The sequence below is a fragment of the Amphibalanus amphitrite genome, unplaced genomic scaffold, assembly GCF_019059575.1.
Source record: "Amphibalanus amphitrite isolate SeventyFive unplaced genomic scaffold, NRLGWU_Aamphi_draft 000038F_arrow, whole genome shotgun sequence".
Taxonomy (NCBI): domain Eukaryota; kingdom Metazoa; phylum Arthropoda; class Thecostraca; order Balanomorpha; family Balanidae; genus Amphibalanus; species Amphibalanus amphitrite.
In genome coordinates this window covers 1298920-1311047 of record NW_024881534.1, presented here as the reverse complement: position 1 = coordinate 1311047, position 12128 = coordinate 1298920, and the positions used below count along the sequence as shown (strand labels likewise).

Genomic DNA, 12128 nt, shown 5'->3' with positions numbered 1-12128 from the left:
GGGTAAGAACTCTATGAGTCTCTGAAATATTCAGTGACGCGGGCGAGGATCTATACGTTGGCCGATGGCAGCGGTAAATTGCCGTCGTCAGCTGACCTTATGCATCATAGTTTTGTGATATTGTCACATCCATGGCATTGTTTTCTTCTTCTTTCACATTGCTCAGCGGCGAAGAAATGTGGGTGCCTGGCAGTCCCCGCGGGCACCGTGCTGGAAGCTCTATCCGTTTCCCTGCGAGATTTATCATCTGATTTTTGTGCAGATTGAATTTCGACGGGCCAGCTATCTGCAGCTGTTATTCCGACAGCCTCTGGGGATGAAGTGAGGACAACTCTCCGCGATCAATAGCGTCTAGCCCGAGTCCCCGTGTCACCAAAGGATGGATGGTGTCGCCTGCACACTGTTTTCTGACGTGTTCACTCGGTGGTGACGGGCCGGAGCAGCTGTGAATTCCCACAGGAAGGGGAAGGGTAGCTGGTGGTAGCTGCGGCACGCGCTGTGGGGCTCGGAGTTTCTTATGGGTCTGTTGAGCCCATGCCAGTGTCAGGTCTATGTGTTTGCAACTCTACATACCTCAGTGAGCTTTGGTTCAGTGGTCGGGTGAATATTGCCCATTCTACCCAACAACATTTCAACGGTAAACAACCGACTGGAATGAACCCTGGAACCTCATGCAACTTCTTTTTCTTCCTCTCTACAAGCCCGCCTTGTATCGAAACTCCGGTCGGCCTGTTCCCCCTCCATCTTCAGCGCCCGGCCCATATGCACGCGGAAATGCTCGCCTGTCCCCCGTACCATTTCGCCTGCCGTCGTGTGCGCCGCTGCTAGCGCCGCCTGGCGGAGCGCTCGGTCGGGGCTCGCTGTCGGCCGCGCCGGCTCAGACAAGCGCCGAGGTTCGCTGCCGTCGCGCGCGCCGCACCCGCTCCCCGTGTACCACGGGCCGACACGCACGTGCCGCGATAAAAATACGCCTCGAGAAGTGAGCCGTCGGTGCCGACGGACGAACAGTGAGCGCCGAGTGAGCCGTTTGAGAGCCGAACCGGCGAGAGGTGTCGGGGAGCCCCAGAGGCGCAGAGGACGGGGACAGTGTGTCACAGCGCCGAGGTGGACGGTGCGCCAGTTAACCTGAGCTGTGGACGTGTTGTAGTGAGTGGAGAACAGCGGTTTCTTGTGTGAGTAATCTCCAGCCGCATGGAGTGGCCGCCGAAGCTGCGTTCCACCTCCAGCCCGTCTCTGCTGGATCAGGACAGCAGTCACCCGCTGGCGTCTCCGCGCGCGCGGCACACCATCCAGCGGCTGCGCGAGCACGCGCAGCGCGAGCAGCTGCGGGCGGCGCGCATGCAGCAGCTGGCCGGAGCGCCGCCGCCGCTCAGCCGCCACGTGTCAGAGGAGGCCGCCAGCCACCTTGCTGAGCAGCACTTTAGCGGTGTGGTGCAGCACCACAGCGTGTCGAGCACCATGTCTAGCTCGAGCGCCTCCTCTCTGGAGCGCCAGGTGTCCTCGGGCGGCGGCTCGCAGCCCGCGCTGATGCCGCCACCCGAGAACGGCTCCTCGGGGTCGGGCCGGCCGGCCGAGGGGCGCGGGAAGCTGTCGCTGCCGCTGCAGCGGGGCGTGGAGCTGGAGCAGCTGCAGCTGCAGCACCAGCTGGATCAGCACCACCAGCTGCCGTCGCGCCCGCTGCGCATCGTGTCGCCGCACATCTGGCAGGGCGACCGCGGCCCGGCCTGGCCCGAGCGGCCCGCCTGGGACGCCATCCATAACCGGCACATGGTCACTGTACAGACCCGGCGCGGCCGGCAGATCCGTATGCCCAAGCTGACCATCCCGCTACTCAGCGTGTCGGACGTCTGGTCACCATTCTCCGCCACATCACCGTAAGTGGGCAGCGCCGCGGGGGGAGCTGGACGGGCGCTGACTGGGGGAGGGAGGGTGGCTTGGTGAAGAATTGAGGTGTAGAGGGATTTGACAAGTCCAATAATTCTGCCGTGGATATTTGTGGAGCAGAGGTGGTATTGTGGAGGAATGGGATGGGATAGGTCACTCGCTTTTGTCGCGAGACTTGGCAAGGTGGAAGTGCTTCTGTTGCATCCAAAAGAGCTGGCACAGCGACCGTCCCCATTTTTCGATGGCTGGCAAAGCTAGAGTCGGCAAGTGCTGATGCAATCGCCCGTAATGCTGCTCTTGGCTTCCTGAAAGACCGTCCAACCATCCACAATAATTTAATAATTAGCCAGGATCATTTCCTGTAAGCAAGAAGTGTGGATAACGCTGGCGTATCTACCTGGCATGCACAGCACACATGACTCAAATGCACAGGCAGACTGAACTTTGGGAGATAGCAGTCGGTCACGCCAGTCTCTTTAGTCGGTAACCTATGCGGGTGGCATGACTCGGAGATATGACTGCTCCTCCCCGACCCACAGCTGAGTGTGTTTGCTCTAGGAGAGCTGTGTTTAGAAGCCGATAGTGGTGACGATAAGCTTGTTGGTAGAGAGGGTGCTATAAACCGCTTTTCGTCGCTTGGATTAGTGATGTGACAATCCCTCATTGTTTTGCTAGAACACGGAAAGACGTTTTTCATCACTGCCGCTTGGGTTTCAGGCGTTCATTTTTACTTGCGTGATTGTATTTGTGTTTGTTTGATTTTCAGTCACATGACATGTTAGTCATTTTAAACAGAGCAGAGCGTACAAACCATTTCTTAGGAAAAATGATTTTTGTTAGGTCCTAAAACAATGAGCTTTTTTTTACTCTATCAGTGTATCAGTGTAGCACTTTACGGTACAGAATGACATATGATAAGATGGCATTGCATGCTAGGACTTCGGACATCGTCGAAAAGTAACATCACAAGACACAAGCCTTAGGTGCCTTTGCACTCTTAGTTCTGGCATTGTGCTTACGCAAAATTATAACTACGTTTGTATAATTAGTGTGCCTATGACTATGAATTTAGCCATTGCATTTGGCTCATTGGAACCCTTGCATGCCGAATCGTTCGATCTCCATGGATGAAATCTTTCTCACAGCGGTTGATAAGCATAAGGCGCATATTTACCCGCCATTCTTTTGATGAAGCGAGACATTGCGAACCGTAAAAGGAAAACGTCGATAGCGGCACTAAGACAAAAGTGCTCATCGTATGGACCTCACAGTCATATATCGAGTTTACGAGTCACTCTAGTAGGTATTCGTTGAGACCAGCGCGGCTATAAAGATTACCATAATACGTTGAGTACGCTTTTCAGCTATTTGGGTGAAGGGTTAAATGCAAGAGGCGTGCCAATCTGTCACAAATGAAATATGACGATGGGTCTTTCACGAAGCCTTCCATTCCATGGCACACTTTTCCTTGTCTTCTTCGGATGGTGAATCTTATCCTTCGTTTTGCTTTGACAAGCTACAGGGTATGTCTTCTTTGGAGAAATTTTACGAATGATGACTCATTTCAAGGCACACATGGAAAAAAAGCTCTACTTAGAGTTATATCGCCGCTGATCTCTGCAAAACCTGTATATAACTGTTATAGATCCAATTTCTTCATAAATGATAACTCGCAAAGCCCAAAGGCGTGGTCAACAATGCATACTTTCATCTCAAAACTGACGGCTTGGCATTTTATAGTGTTAACCCTCGCATGTGTAGGGGGGGGGTCGGATGGACCCCCCCCCCATGGTTTTTCGCAAATAACTCGCGTAAAAAGCGGCCGATCGCGACGAAACTTTCAGTACCCTCGCATTGATCAATTTTACACCTACCCTGAAAATTTCATGACCCTGACCCAAATGACCTTTGACCTGTGACCTCTTTTCCGAGACCATGTTTGGCCGGAATCGCGATTTCGCGTATGTCGGCTCGCACTAGCCGCGTGTTTGCAAGCTTTTCGTGGTTTCAAACGTTCAAACATGTGATTTGATGTTACTCCCGTGTGTGTCAAGGTCACCTGAAGGTCAGGTCAGGTCATTGACCTTTGGTGACCTCGGGTGACCTCGGGTCACTTTTTCGAGTTTTACATGTTTCTAGGCTAGTTTTTGGAGCTGAATTCGAATTTAGCAACCATTTGAACATTTACGAAGTAGTTTTGGTGACTTCGCAACATGTTACGAAGCTGTCAGAGGCGGTTGACACGTACTACGAATACCCGTCACGACGCCTACTGGTTGACCTGACCTGACCTGACCCGACCTGGTCTAAATGCTTCAAGACATCATCTGTGATCAAAACTAACACGATATTCGTGATCAGCACCCCGAAAAACCCCTTAGCAGCCACACTTTACGACTTTCTAACAGGTCCCGATTTTCCCGACTTTGGGTCATTGACCTGACCTGGAAGGTCAACCAATGACCTAGGACCTTAAAATTGGGTATCATCGGCTTCCTCTCGTCACGGGCAACACGCTCGTTTTTTCCGCGAAGCTCTAGCTCGATCAGGGGCCAAACGGCAAGGGGGGGGTCCAACCGACCCCCCCCCCCCTACACATTAGAAGCTGGCAAACGCCGCACACATGCGAGGGTTAAAAATGACTTTATGCCTATGTACAATGAAATGAGAGTGAAATAAGACCAAAAATGCTATGCATTTATGATATTCTTGGTCGTATTTCACTCTCATTTCATTGTATCATGAGAATAAGGTCATTTTATCACGAAAATATTCATAATAATGCTCAAAATAGCCATAGCTCACCTTCAACGAATCGAACAAGGTTTGGCATTTATCAAATTACACCAATTATTACCAGTTCTGCAGTTGATTCTGTCGTCAAATTGATACGAGAGCGTGCTTAGGACAAATCACGCTCACAATTTTATCGTTGCTGCACTTCAGCTAGTTTCACCGCACCAGCCTCGTGGCACACGACGAATGTCCTCATTATGCCGTATGCAACAACATTTCGAGTGTCGCAGATTGTCCTGATGATTGGCGCTCGAGTATAATGAGGCTCGCGTTGTATGGTAACTTTACCCGCCGGGCTTGCGAGGCCCCAACTTTACCTGCCTCAGGGGAGGACGTAGGTACTCGGGACGTGGACGGGACGTGCTTTGGACGTGATAGGGGCGTGGTTTGGGGCCTGTTTGGGCCATGTTAATGTGCTTAGTTCGTAAGGACGTGTCTAGCGGTCGTTCAATACTTCTTCCAAGTTTCATTCAACCGCTTTCACGGAGTGCACTCAAGTCGTGCTCAGCACTTGTTCATTGGTCAAGGGCGTGATCACTGATCAGAACTTGTTCAGAGCGGGGACATCTCATGTCTTTGAACCAGCTGGATCGGTGATTGGAGCACAGAGCGTCGATCAATTGGCCGGCTGACTGGCTAGTTACTACGGACGACGTGAAGTGGGCTGACCTATTGAGTCTGGCCGAATTACGCTGGGTGGTCTCGTCGGGTGGTTTGGTGAATTCGTTTGACCTCTCTGTCTGACATGGTTGGTGTCAGCTGCTGTTTGTATGTCTGGCTGTCTGTCTGGCTGATCAGCCGGCCGCTGAGTGCCTATGCTCGTTTCAATTGGCACTGGAGCGATCTCGCTCGTTGGCGCAGTGATAGTCATCTCGTGCCCACGGGAGTCGGACCGTAATGCATTTTCCTGGCCTGATCACACCCGGCTATTCCGGTGGTATAATTTGGCGTGACCTTTGCCCGACGAGATGGTCCGGTGCCTCTCGACTGTGAAATGCGTTCCGCCTACGTCCATCCTCGGCGATGGAGCGTAGACTAACTGTCCACCGCTCAACCGCAGTATGCAGGCAGAACCACGAACGCGACACCGGCTGTCATGTGGACTATGGAGGCCGTCCCGGCGCCTGCTGCGCGGCACCCGTGGCGACAGAATACCTCTCAGGAGGACATCTGAGGCGCCGGGTCTGGCCGCCGCCCTCGGCTGGCCCCTCGGCTGCCAGGTGCCTCTGCCCGGGCGGTGACGGAGGGGTCCACAGCCCGGCCCGGCCAGGCGCCTGTTTGGGTTGGCAGAGAGCTGTCGTTATCCAGCTGGTCGTGTGTCCCTGACCCTCTCAGGAGGGAAGACGTCTCGCTGTCCTCCGCGGGAGGGACACAGAAGGTGAGACCATATTTGGAACGCCGATGATGAGGCATTTCTGGGTTATGTGGAATATGTGCGACGGCCAGTAGATGGAAGATATTCAAATGATTAGCCGATGTCTCGAAATAGCAGGGCTCGGATTCAATGTATAAATAATGTATCTATGCTCTGAATTGCGTAGTAACCGCGGTCCAGCACATGTCCTGCAAGCGTCATGTAAAATTCATGCTGTTCTCCTTCGCAACATCCGCGGACCGGACCGCTATCATCAGAGACGGAGCCCTTACCTCGAGACCGTCTCGGCCCGGTCGCCACGCTCAGGTGAATGGTGGGGGCTATCTTTACAGCCGCTCCCAGGTCGTTAGTCGTCCTGTTTACTGCCTGGCTCGGCGCGACTACAGAGCTCCACCCAGTCTGCGTTCGCCGCTATGCTAAACGCCTTTGTCTGGGGTGCTGGTGACGAGCGAACAGGGACTGACAGGGTAGAGGGAGCACGCGAGTCGACTCCTGTTCAGCTACCAGTCATGCTATCGGCATCGACAGCGCATCGCTCTCGATATCATCGACGCCATCGCTGGTGTCTTGTCACTGTCGCGATCGCTGCCGCCGAACTTGGCACCGATTTTCTGGCTGCGGTCGAGTTGTTCTCTCTGGAACCTTCTCGTCACCTGGCTGAGGCGTGTCGCATTGGACCGCGCTACTGGAGTGGGCGGTGCGTGGGGGCGACCCGGCAAGGTCACCTGTCAGGGTACAGCGAAAGAAATCCCAATGAGCTTACCGAGATGAAGGCAGCCGTCACTCGGGAGCGCCGCCCTTGATCGATGATAGCTTTGCAGTGCATCGGCCGACTGAAGAGGATTTAATTATTAGTCGAATTGAACTAACACGTGATAAGATCTGGAGCAGTAACAGGTTTGGGTGCTACTCAGTTTCATGACTGAGATTCGTTGAGCGCATCCAGGATGCTGTGTTTTGATTGCAGTGTTTATAGAGGAAGCTTCTGTTTATTGGTAGGTACTGATCGCGCTTGGTGTCCGGGGCATTTGTGAAGGATTACCCAGGAAGCCAGGGCTTCCGGGCCTTCGGCTGTGGTTTTCCGGCCTACAAAGCCGGGTGCCTGCGTCACGTGTAAATCATTTTTGCACGAAGATGGTAGGGAAACCTAATGTCAGCAACGACAAAGATTCTGCGCACCTTTTCTGAATCATGACGACTCTCATCTATGAATACTGAAAAGGGACAGACGTAATGTGAGCGGATTGTTGTAACACTATACGCGGCGAATTACACGGCATCAGGCAGTGCGGGTGAGCACATATAGGGGTATCCGTGGAATTGTTATGTAAAATTATTACGCCATTAACGGGGAGACTGTAGGTCTATAGTGAATGACGTCACAGGGGTGTTGCGTAGGCCTTTCTACCGTCAGTGAAGAGGGCAAATGTGATATTCTCATTGCTGAGCCTGAATCATTCAGATGTCTCTGAGCTTTACTAGAAGTGCCTCGTGACCCGTATCTCTTACCCTCACAGGTATTTAGCGCTGTAATTTAAAATGCAGATGTAATCCATGCAGAGTACCAGCTCTCTGGTAAAATATCCCATTTGTAGAATCCAGACAGCTCATTGAGGTGTTGAGTGGTGCTGGTGAGCTCAGGTCACTGGCACATTTTTAATGTTGTCATCATGCAGGGGATAATACTATTCCCGCCCCAGCTTATCCGTTCGGTATGCGTTGGCGCACGAGCATTGACGCCTGAAGAGCCAGGTCCTTGGTACCACGTTCCTCATTGATCTCATTGACATGACCCGCGATTGAAACGACTGCGGCGTGGGTGTCAAAGCGATGGGCGCGGCCTCTTTTCGAGAGGACCCCCGAAGGCGCGGTAACGACCCACCGCGGCTGGTGGTCCTGTTTAGTCGCCCGTGAGATCGTAACTTCGGGGGGGAGGGGGTGCCGAGAGGTGTCCCCGTCACCGGTCCATGTTTGGCGTCAGAGTGTGAGATCCGTGGGAGGTGGAACACGGGACCAGAGGCGGATGGTAAACGTGAGTTACGACACGAGCTCTCTGTGGAAGATCAGGATGCATGGCACCGTTGTCTCGCTTTGATTTCAGAGGTCGACCAGAACGAAGATGGATTGTGAGGCGTTGAGTTCAATGTCGGTATGTGGATTCAACCCAGCTGTAATGCAAGCTCAGTGGCGTCACACTATGGAGTTGGTGTCCATTGTATGGAACAAATGACAATGGAAGACGCCCAGGTGACTGGTATCTACATGGTTTTGCCGTTACTAATAGGAAATGTTTTGTTTATGGGTATTCAATTGAAATATATTTTATCGAGATACTGAGCACCCTAGATTTACATTATGGATGCAGCAGACACACATTGTGTGTTCAGTTGCACAACATAGGATGTCGGTGATGAAGACGGAAATGAGTAGTCAGAATAAATTAAATACAACTGCAAAAAATGGTCTGACTACTCGTCCACAACTATTGGCATTCACTGCTATGTTGCATTAATTATGTTTCTCAGGGTATTATATAACGTCCGAATGCGGACACATTTCTATCTTCCTTGTCTACAAACGTGACATACGTCTTTCCATGGACCTCGGTATACTGAGATCTATGGTGTTGCATTGGCGTTGCTGTTGGAGTGACTGCACACGTCACACAGTCAGTGCCCGGGCCCAAACGTTTCACTGCACTCTACAACAGCTGAGCCGTGGGGCTGTGCACAGGCGAGCGCACGCGAAGAGGGAAAACGCGCCCCACGATATCGTGGCCACTGCCAAATCGGCCTGAAACCGTTGCACGCCGCCTTACCGGACATTCTCGGTGCACATTGTGCAGTCGCCGGCTGATCACTGGGCCAACTGGTCCTCCATGTGACTTCATTGTCTCCTATGTGTCTCCCTTGGGTCTTCTTGTATCTCCCCTGTGTCTCTCTGTTGTCTCCTTTTCTGTTTTTTTTTTTGTTATCTTGTAATCTGTAGTTGACAACGTCTATGTGATTGGGAGGGGTGGGGCGCTATAGAGCATGGCTGAGGGGACTTGTTGCAGAAATATAGACAATAGATATATATCCACTGGCTAGAGAAGCGGTCTGACGGACTATAATGAAGTCAATGCGAGGACATTGGCCGCCTAGCTTCCCCATGTATTTCCTGCTAAATCATAATTACAAAATCATACTTGTTGGCAAGTACTAGTATAAACTGTCTAATGACTTCCATTTTTTAGTAATGAGAGCACACTTTTGCCGTGTGTGTTGAACTGTCAGTAGCTTCAGGCTTTTAGTAATTACTAATCAAAGTGTGAGGGCCGATATCCAGTCGGAGTTTTCCTCGGTTGAGTAAATTACTCAGGATTGTTCTCTGCCTCTCGTGTTACTAAGCTGGCTAACCACCCGGCACGTATTACACTGCAATTACGCTTACGAGTACAAGACAGCTGGCAAACTTACGCTAAACTCGGGAGGAAATCGGAGGATCCATCTTAATTTACTAGTTACCAGGCCACGTAAATAATGTTCGGACGTCTTACGATGAACATCGAGATTCGTGATGTTCTTGAAACAGCTGACAATCTGAGATTAGTTTATCTGGAGTGCCTTGGATTATGGTATTATGTACTCGTCCTTGAGAAGAGCCCTTGACTTCCACCGACTTGAGATCTACCGAGTCACTCCATACTACATACAATGGCCGAAGAATCTCGACGACCGATGCGTGTGGTGTGTTCAGGGAATGTGTGGGTCTGGCTGCATTGATTTCGGAGATTGATCTCATTGGTCCGCTGGCGTACTTCTTCTCTATTGATCTTCTGTGAGATGGCGATGGTGGGGCTCAGACGACTGGGGACGGTCTGGGAGTGGGCTGGGGGGGGGGGGGGGGTCGGCCTTCGGCCATTGGGGCCTGTCCATTGCACGTATGTCTGTGATGTAGCACATCCTCCTTTTTGCTAAAACGAGGCTTTTGATTGATGACAGTTTTGAAGACGTATTTCACGCTCATTTAATGCTACTTGATTGTGATAACGTCTCCAGATGACAAACTGTCCTGTTTATAATTGTGCAGCAATTTGAGTTTCAGAAAACCCCATCTATTTAAACAACAGATGACATGGTTCGTGGAATTTCCACCGTGCTTTATAGGTGAGCTGAGCAGTGAGCATTCAGTCTCCCCACTGGCTGTCAACGATGACGTCATCATTCATTACGTCATTGCATATATCGTCTGCAAAGGTTTCCCTTAACACCAGCAGCAGATTAGGCGTTGTCCTGACAAATCCATATGCGTGATGTAAGCTGTCTGATCAAGATATCACCAAAAAAGAAAACTAAGCATCAACTATCCTGAAACCCTAAGTAAATTCCGTGTAATCTGTTTTGTCGACTGACGATTACCTTGAACCGGTCTTAAATTGGTCTGTACTGCAAGGTGCGGCCTTTTGTGTCCTGGTTCTGGCCTGATTTTTATTTGTTTGTAAAAACGTGGATGTGTTCATGCAGCGTGGGCTTATGTCATGGTATCAGGGAGGTGTCTAAATGTGCAAACCGCACGCCGCTGCAATGCGTTACAATGTTTACAAGTTACACCCGGTACAACGCTCCCGTAGTTTCTGTCTTGGTCTAGTTTTATGTAAGCGGAAACGATCTCGGCACGGCACGACCCACTCGCCCGGTGGCCGGGCGACAGCCGGTTTCTTCCATTGCAGATGCGAGCGCGCCCCTCTCGGCCAGGCAGCAACCGTTTTCTTCCATTGCAGATGCGAGCGCGCCCCTCTCGGCCAGGCACAATCACTCAGGTGTGCCGGAGCTCTATTCCCTCGGGTGAGATCCGGCCCTGGATCGATACACTCTGCGCCGAGCTAAATGTCGCGGAAGCTGGCGCCGCAGAGCTGTCATGGCCAGCTCGCTGCAGCTGTCGTGATGATGACGAGCGTCATGTCAACTCCTCCAGGAGGACATGCGCTGGGCGTCTGTCTCGCTGATATCGGCTCAGTACCGTGAACGTTGAGATAAATATGTAGCTGTGTTCGGTGATCCTGTCGCTTCGATTAGCTGCCAGTTCGATGAAGCTGACCTTATCGTCACTTTGCTCACCTATTTGTCACTTTGTTGCGTCCTTTCGCCGCCCCCTTGTTCTTTCCATTTTTCAGTTAATCGTTTACTGTGAATCGAAGAGTCCGTTTTTGTGCCAAAAGTAAGGTGCAGTAATAACTGTTCATTTTATTTCCGCAATTTATTCACTCAGGTGAATAAATCACGGATGGGCCAGTCAAAACGGCCTTGCGTTTTTTTCCTTACCGTATTCCTTATACATTTTGCCTCACATCCTTATCACATGTGTTCTCTAAAAGGGGAGGGAATGCTGTGTCATCCCCAGACGTCTCGCTGCGGGGGAATGCCGACCCGCAGCGCTCGACATATCGGGGTCACTGACCTGTTACATCTGTAGCACGTTGACTGCCCCGCAGCTGTGGCGATGACGCATAAAAAATCCCACCACTTATTTTCAGCACCCTAAATGTCAGTGCAACCATTTAGGGTGCTTAAAATAAGCCGGTACAGGGAGCTACTTTTCGACAGGAGTGCTATTAGCAACCATTTGGCCTGCTTAAAATAATCTGGTACAGGGGGCTGGTTTTTGACATGGGTGCTAAACATTTTTTTACAGTGATGGATACCTTAACATATCCTAAGAGAGATGGACTCCTGTCATAGCCATTGGTGAAGCCATAGGTGACATTATATCCTGATCTCCAGGTGTAGGTATTGTTCGCTTTCTAAATGTATTGACAATCTTTTCCAGATTTGACATTTTTGTTTTATCTTCTAAGTATATCTATAGTATTGTTCATATAAATATCCACAACTTGTTTGAATCCAATGGTGTGCACTACCGTACTCTATTTCAGAAATTGCTGCTATGTGCAGTTTTATCCGCATTTCGTACTTGTCTAATACGACAACTACATGTAGGGTGCGGCCGACCTTGTGACATAAATTACACATGAAACTCATAAGGAAAGTAACTACTCTCGCATCGGTGATAACATTTCAGAACAGATGTTTTC

The 12128-nt window shown here is 50.9% G+C and overlaps 1 protein-coding gene across 4 annotated transcripts in view; it reads left to right on the top strand.

The window, feature by feature from the left end:
• Positions 1 to 879: 879 nt before the first annotated feature.
• The window catches only part of LOC122373389 (cAMP-specific 3',5'-cyclic phosphodiesterase, isoforms N/G-like), a 140437-nt gene continuing 129188 nt past the window's right edge, over positions 880 to 12128 (top strand). For 2 of the 4 annotated variants that reach the window (XM_043351409.1, XM_043351382.1), the window contains exon 1: positions 880 to 1874. In XM_043351409.1, coding sequence (XP_043207344.1) covers positions 1192 to 1874 — 683 coding nt within the window. In that variant the 5' untranslated portion in view covers positions 880 to 1191. The remainder of the gene's footprint in view (positions 1875 to 12128) is intronic. The other 2 variants (XM_043351400.1, XM_043351390.1) reach the window with 2 other exon arrangements.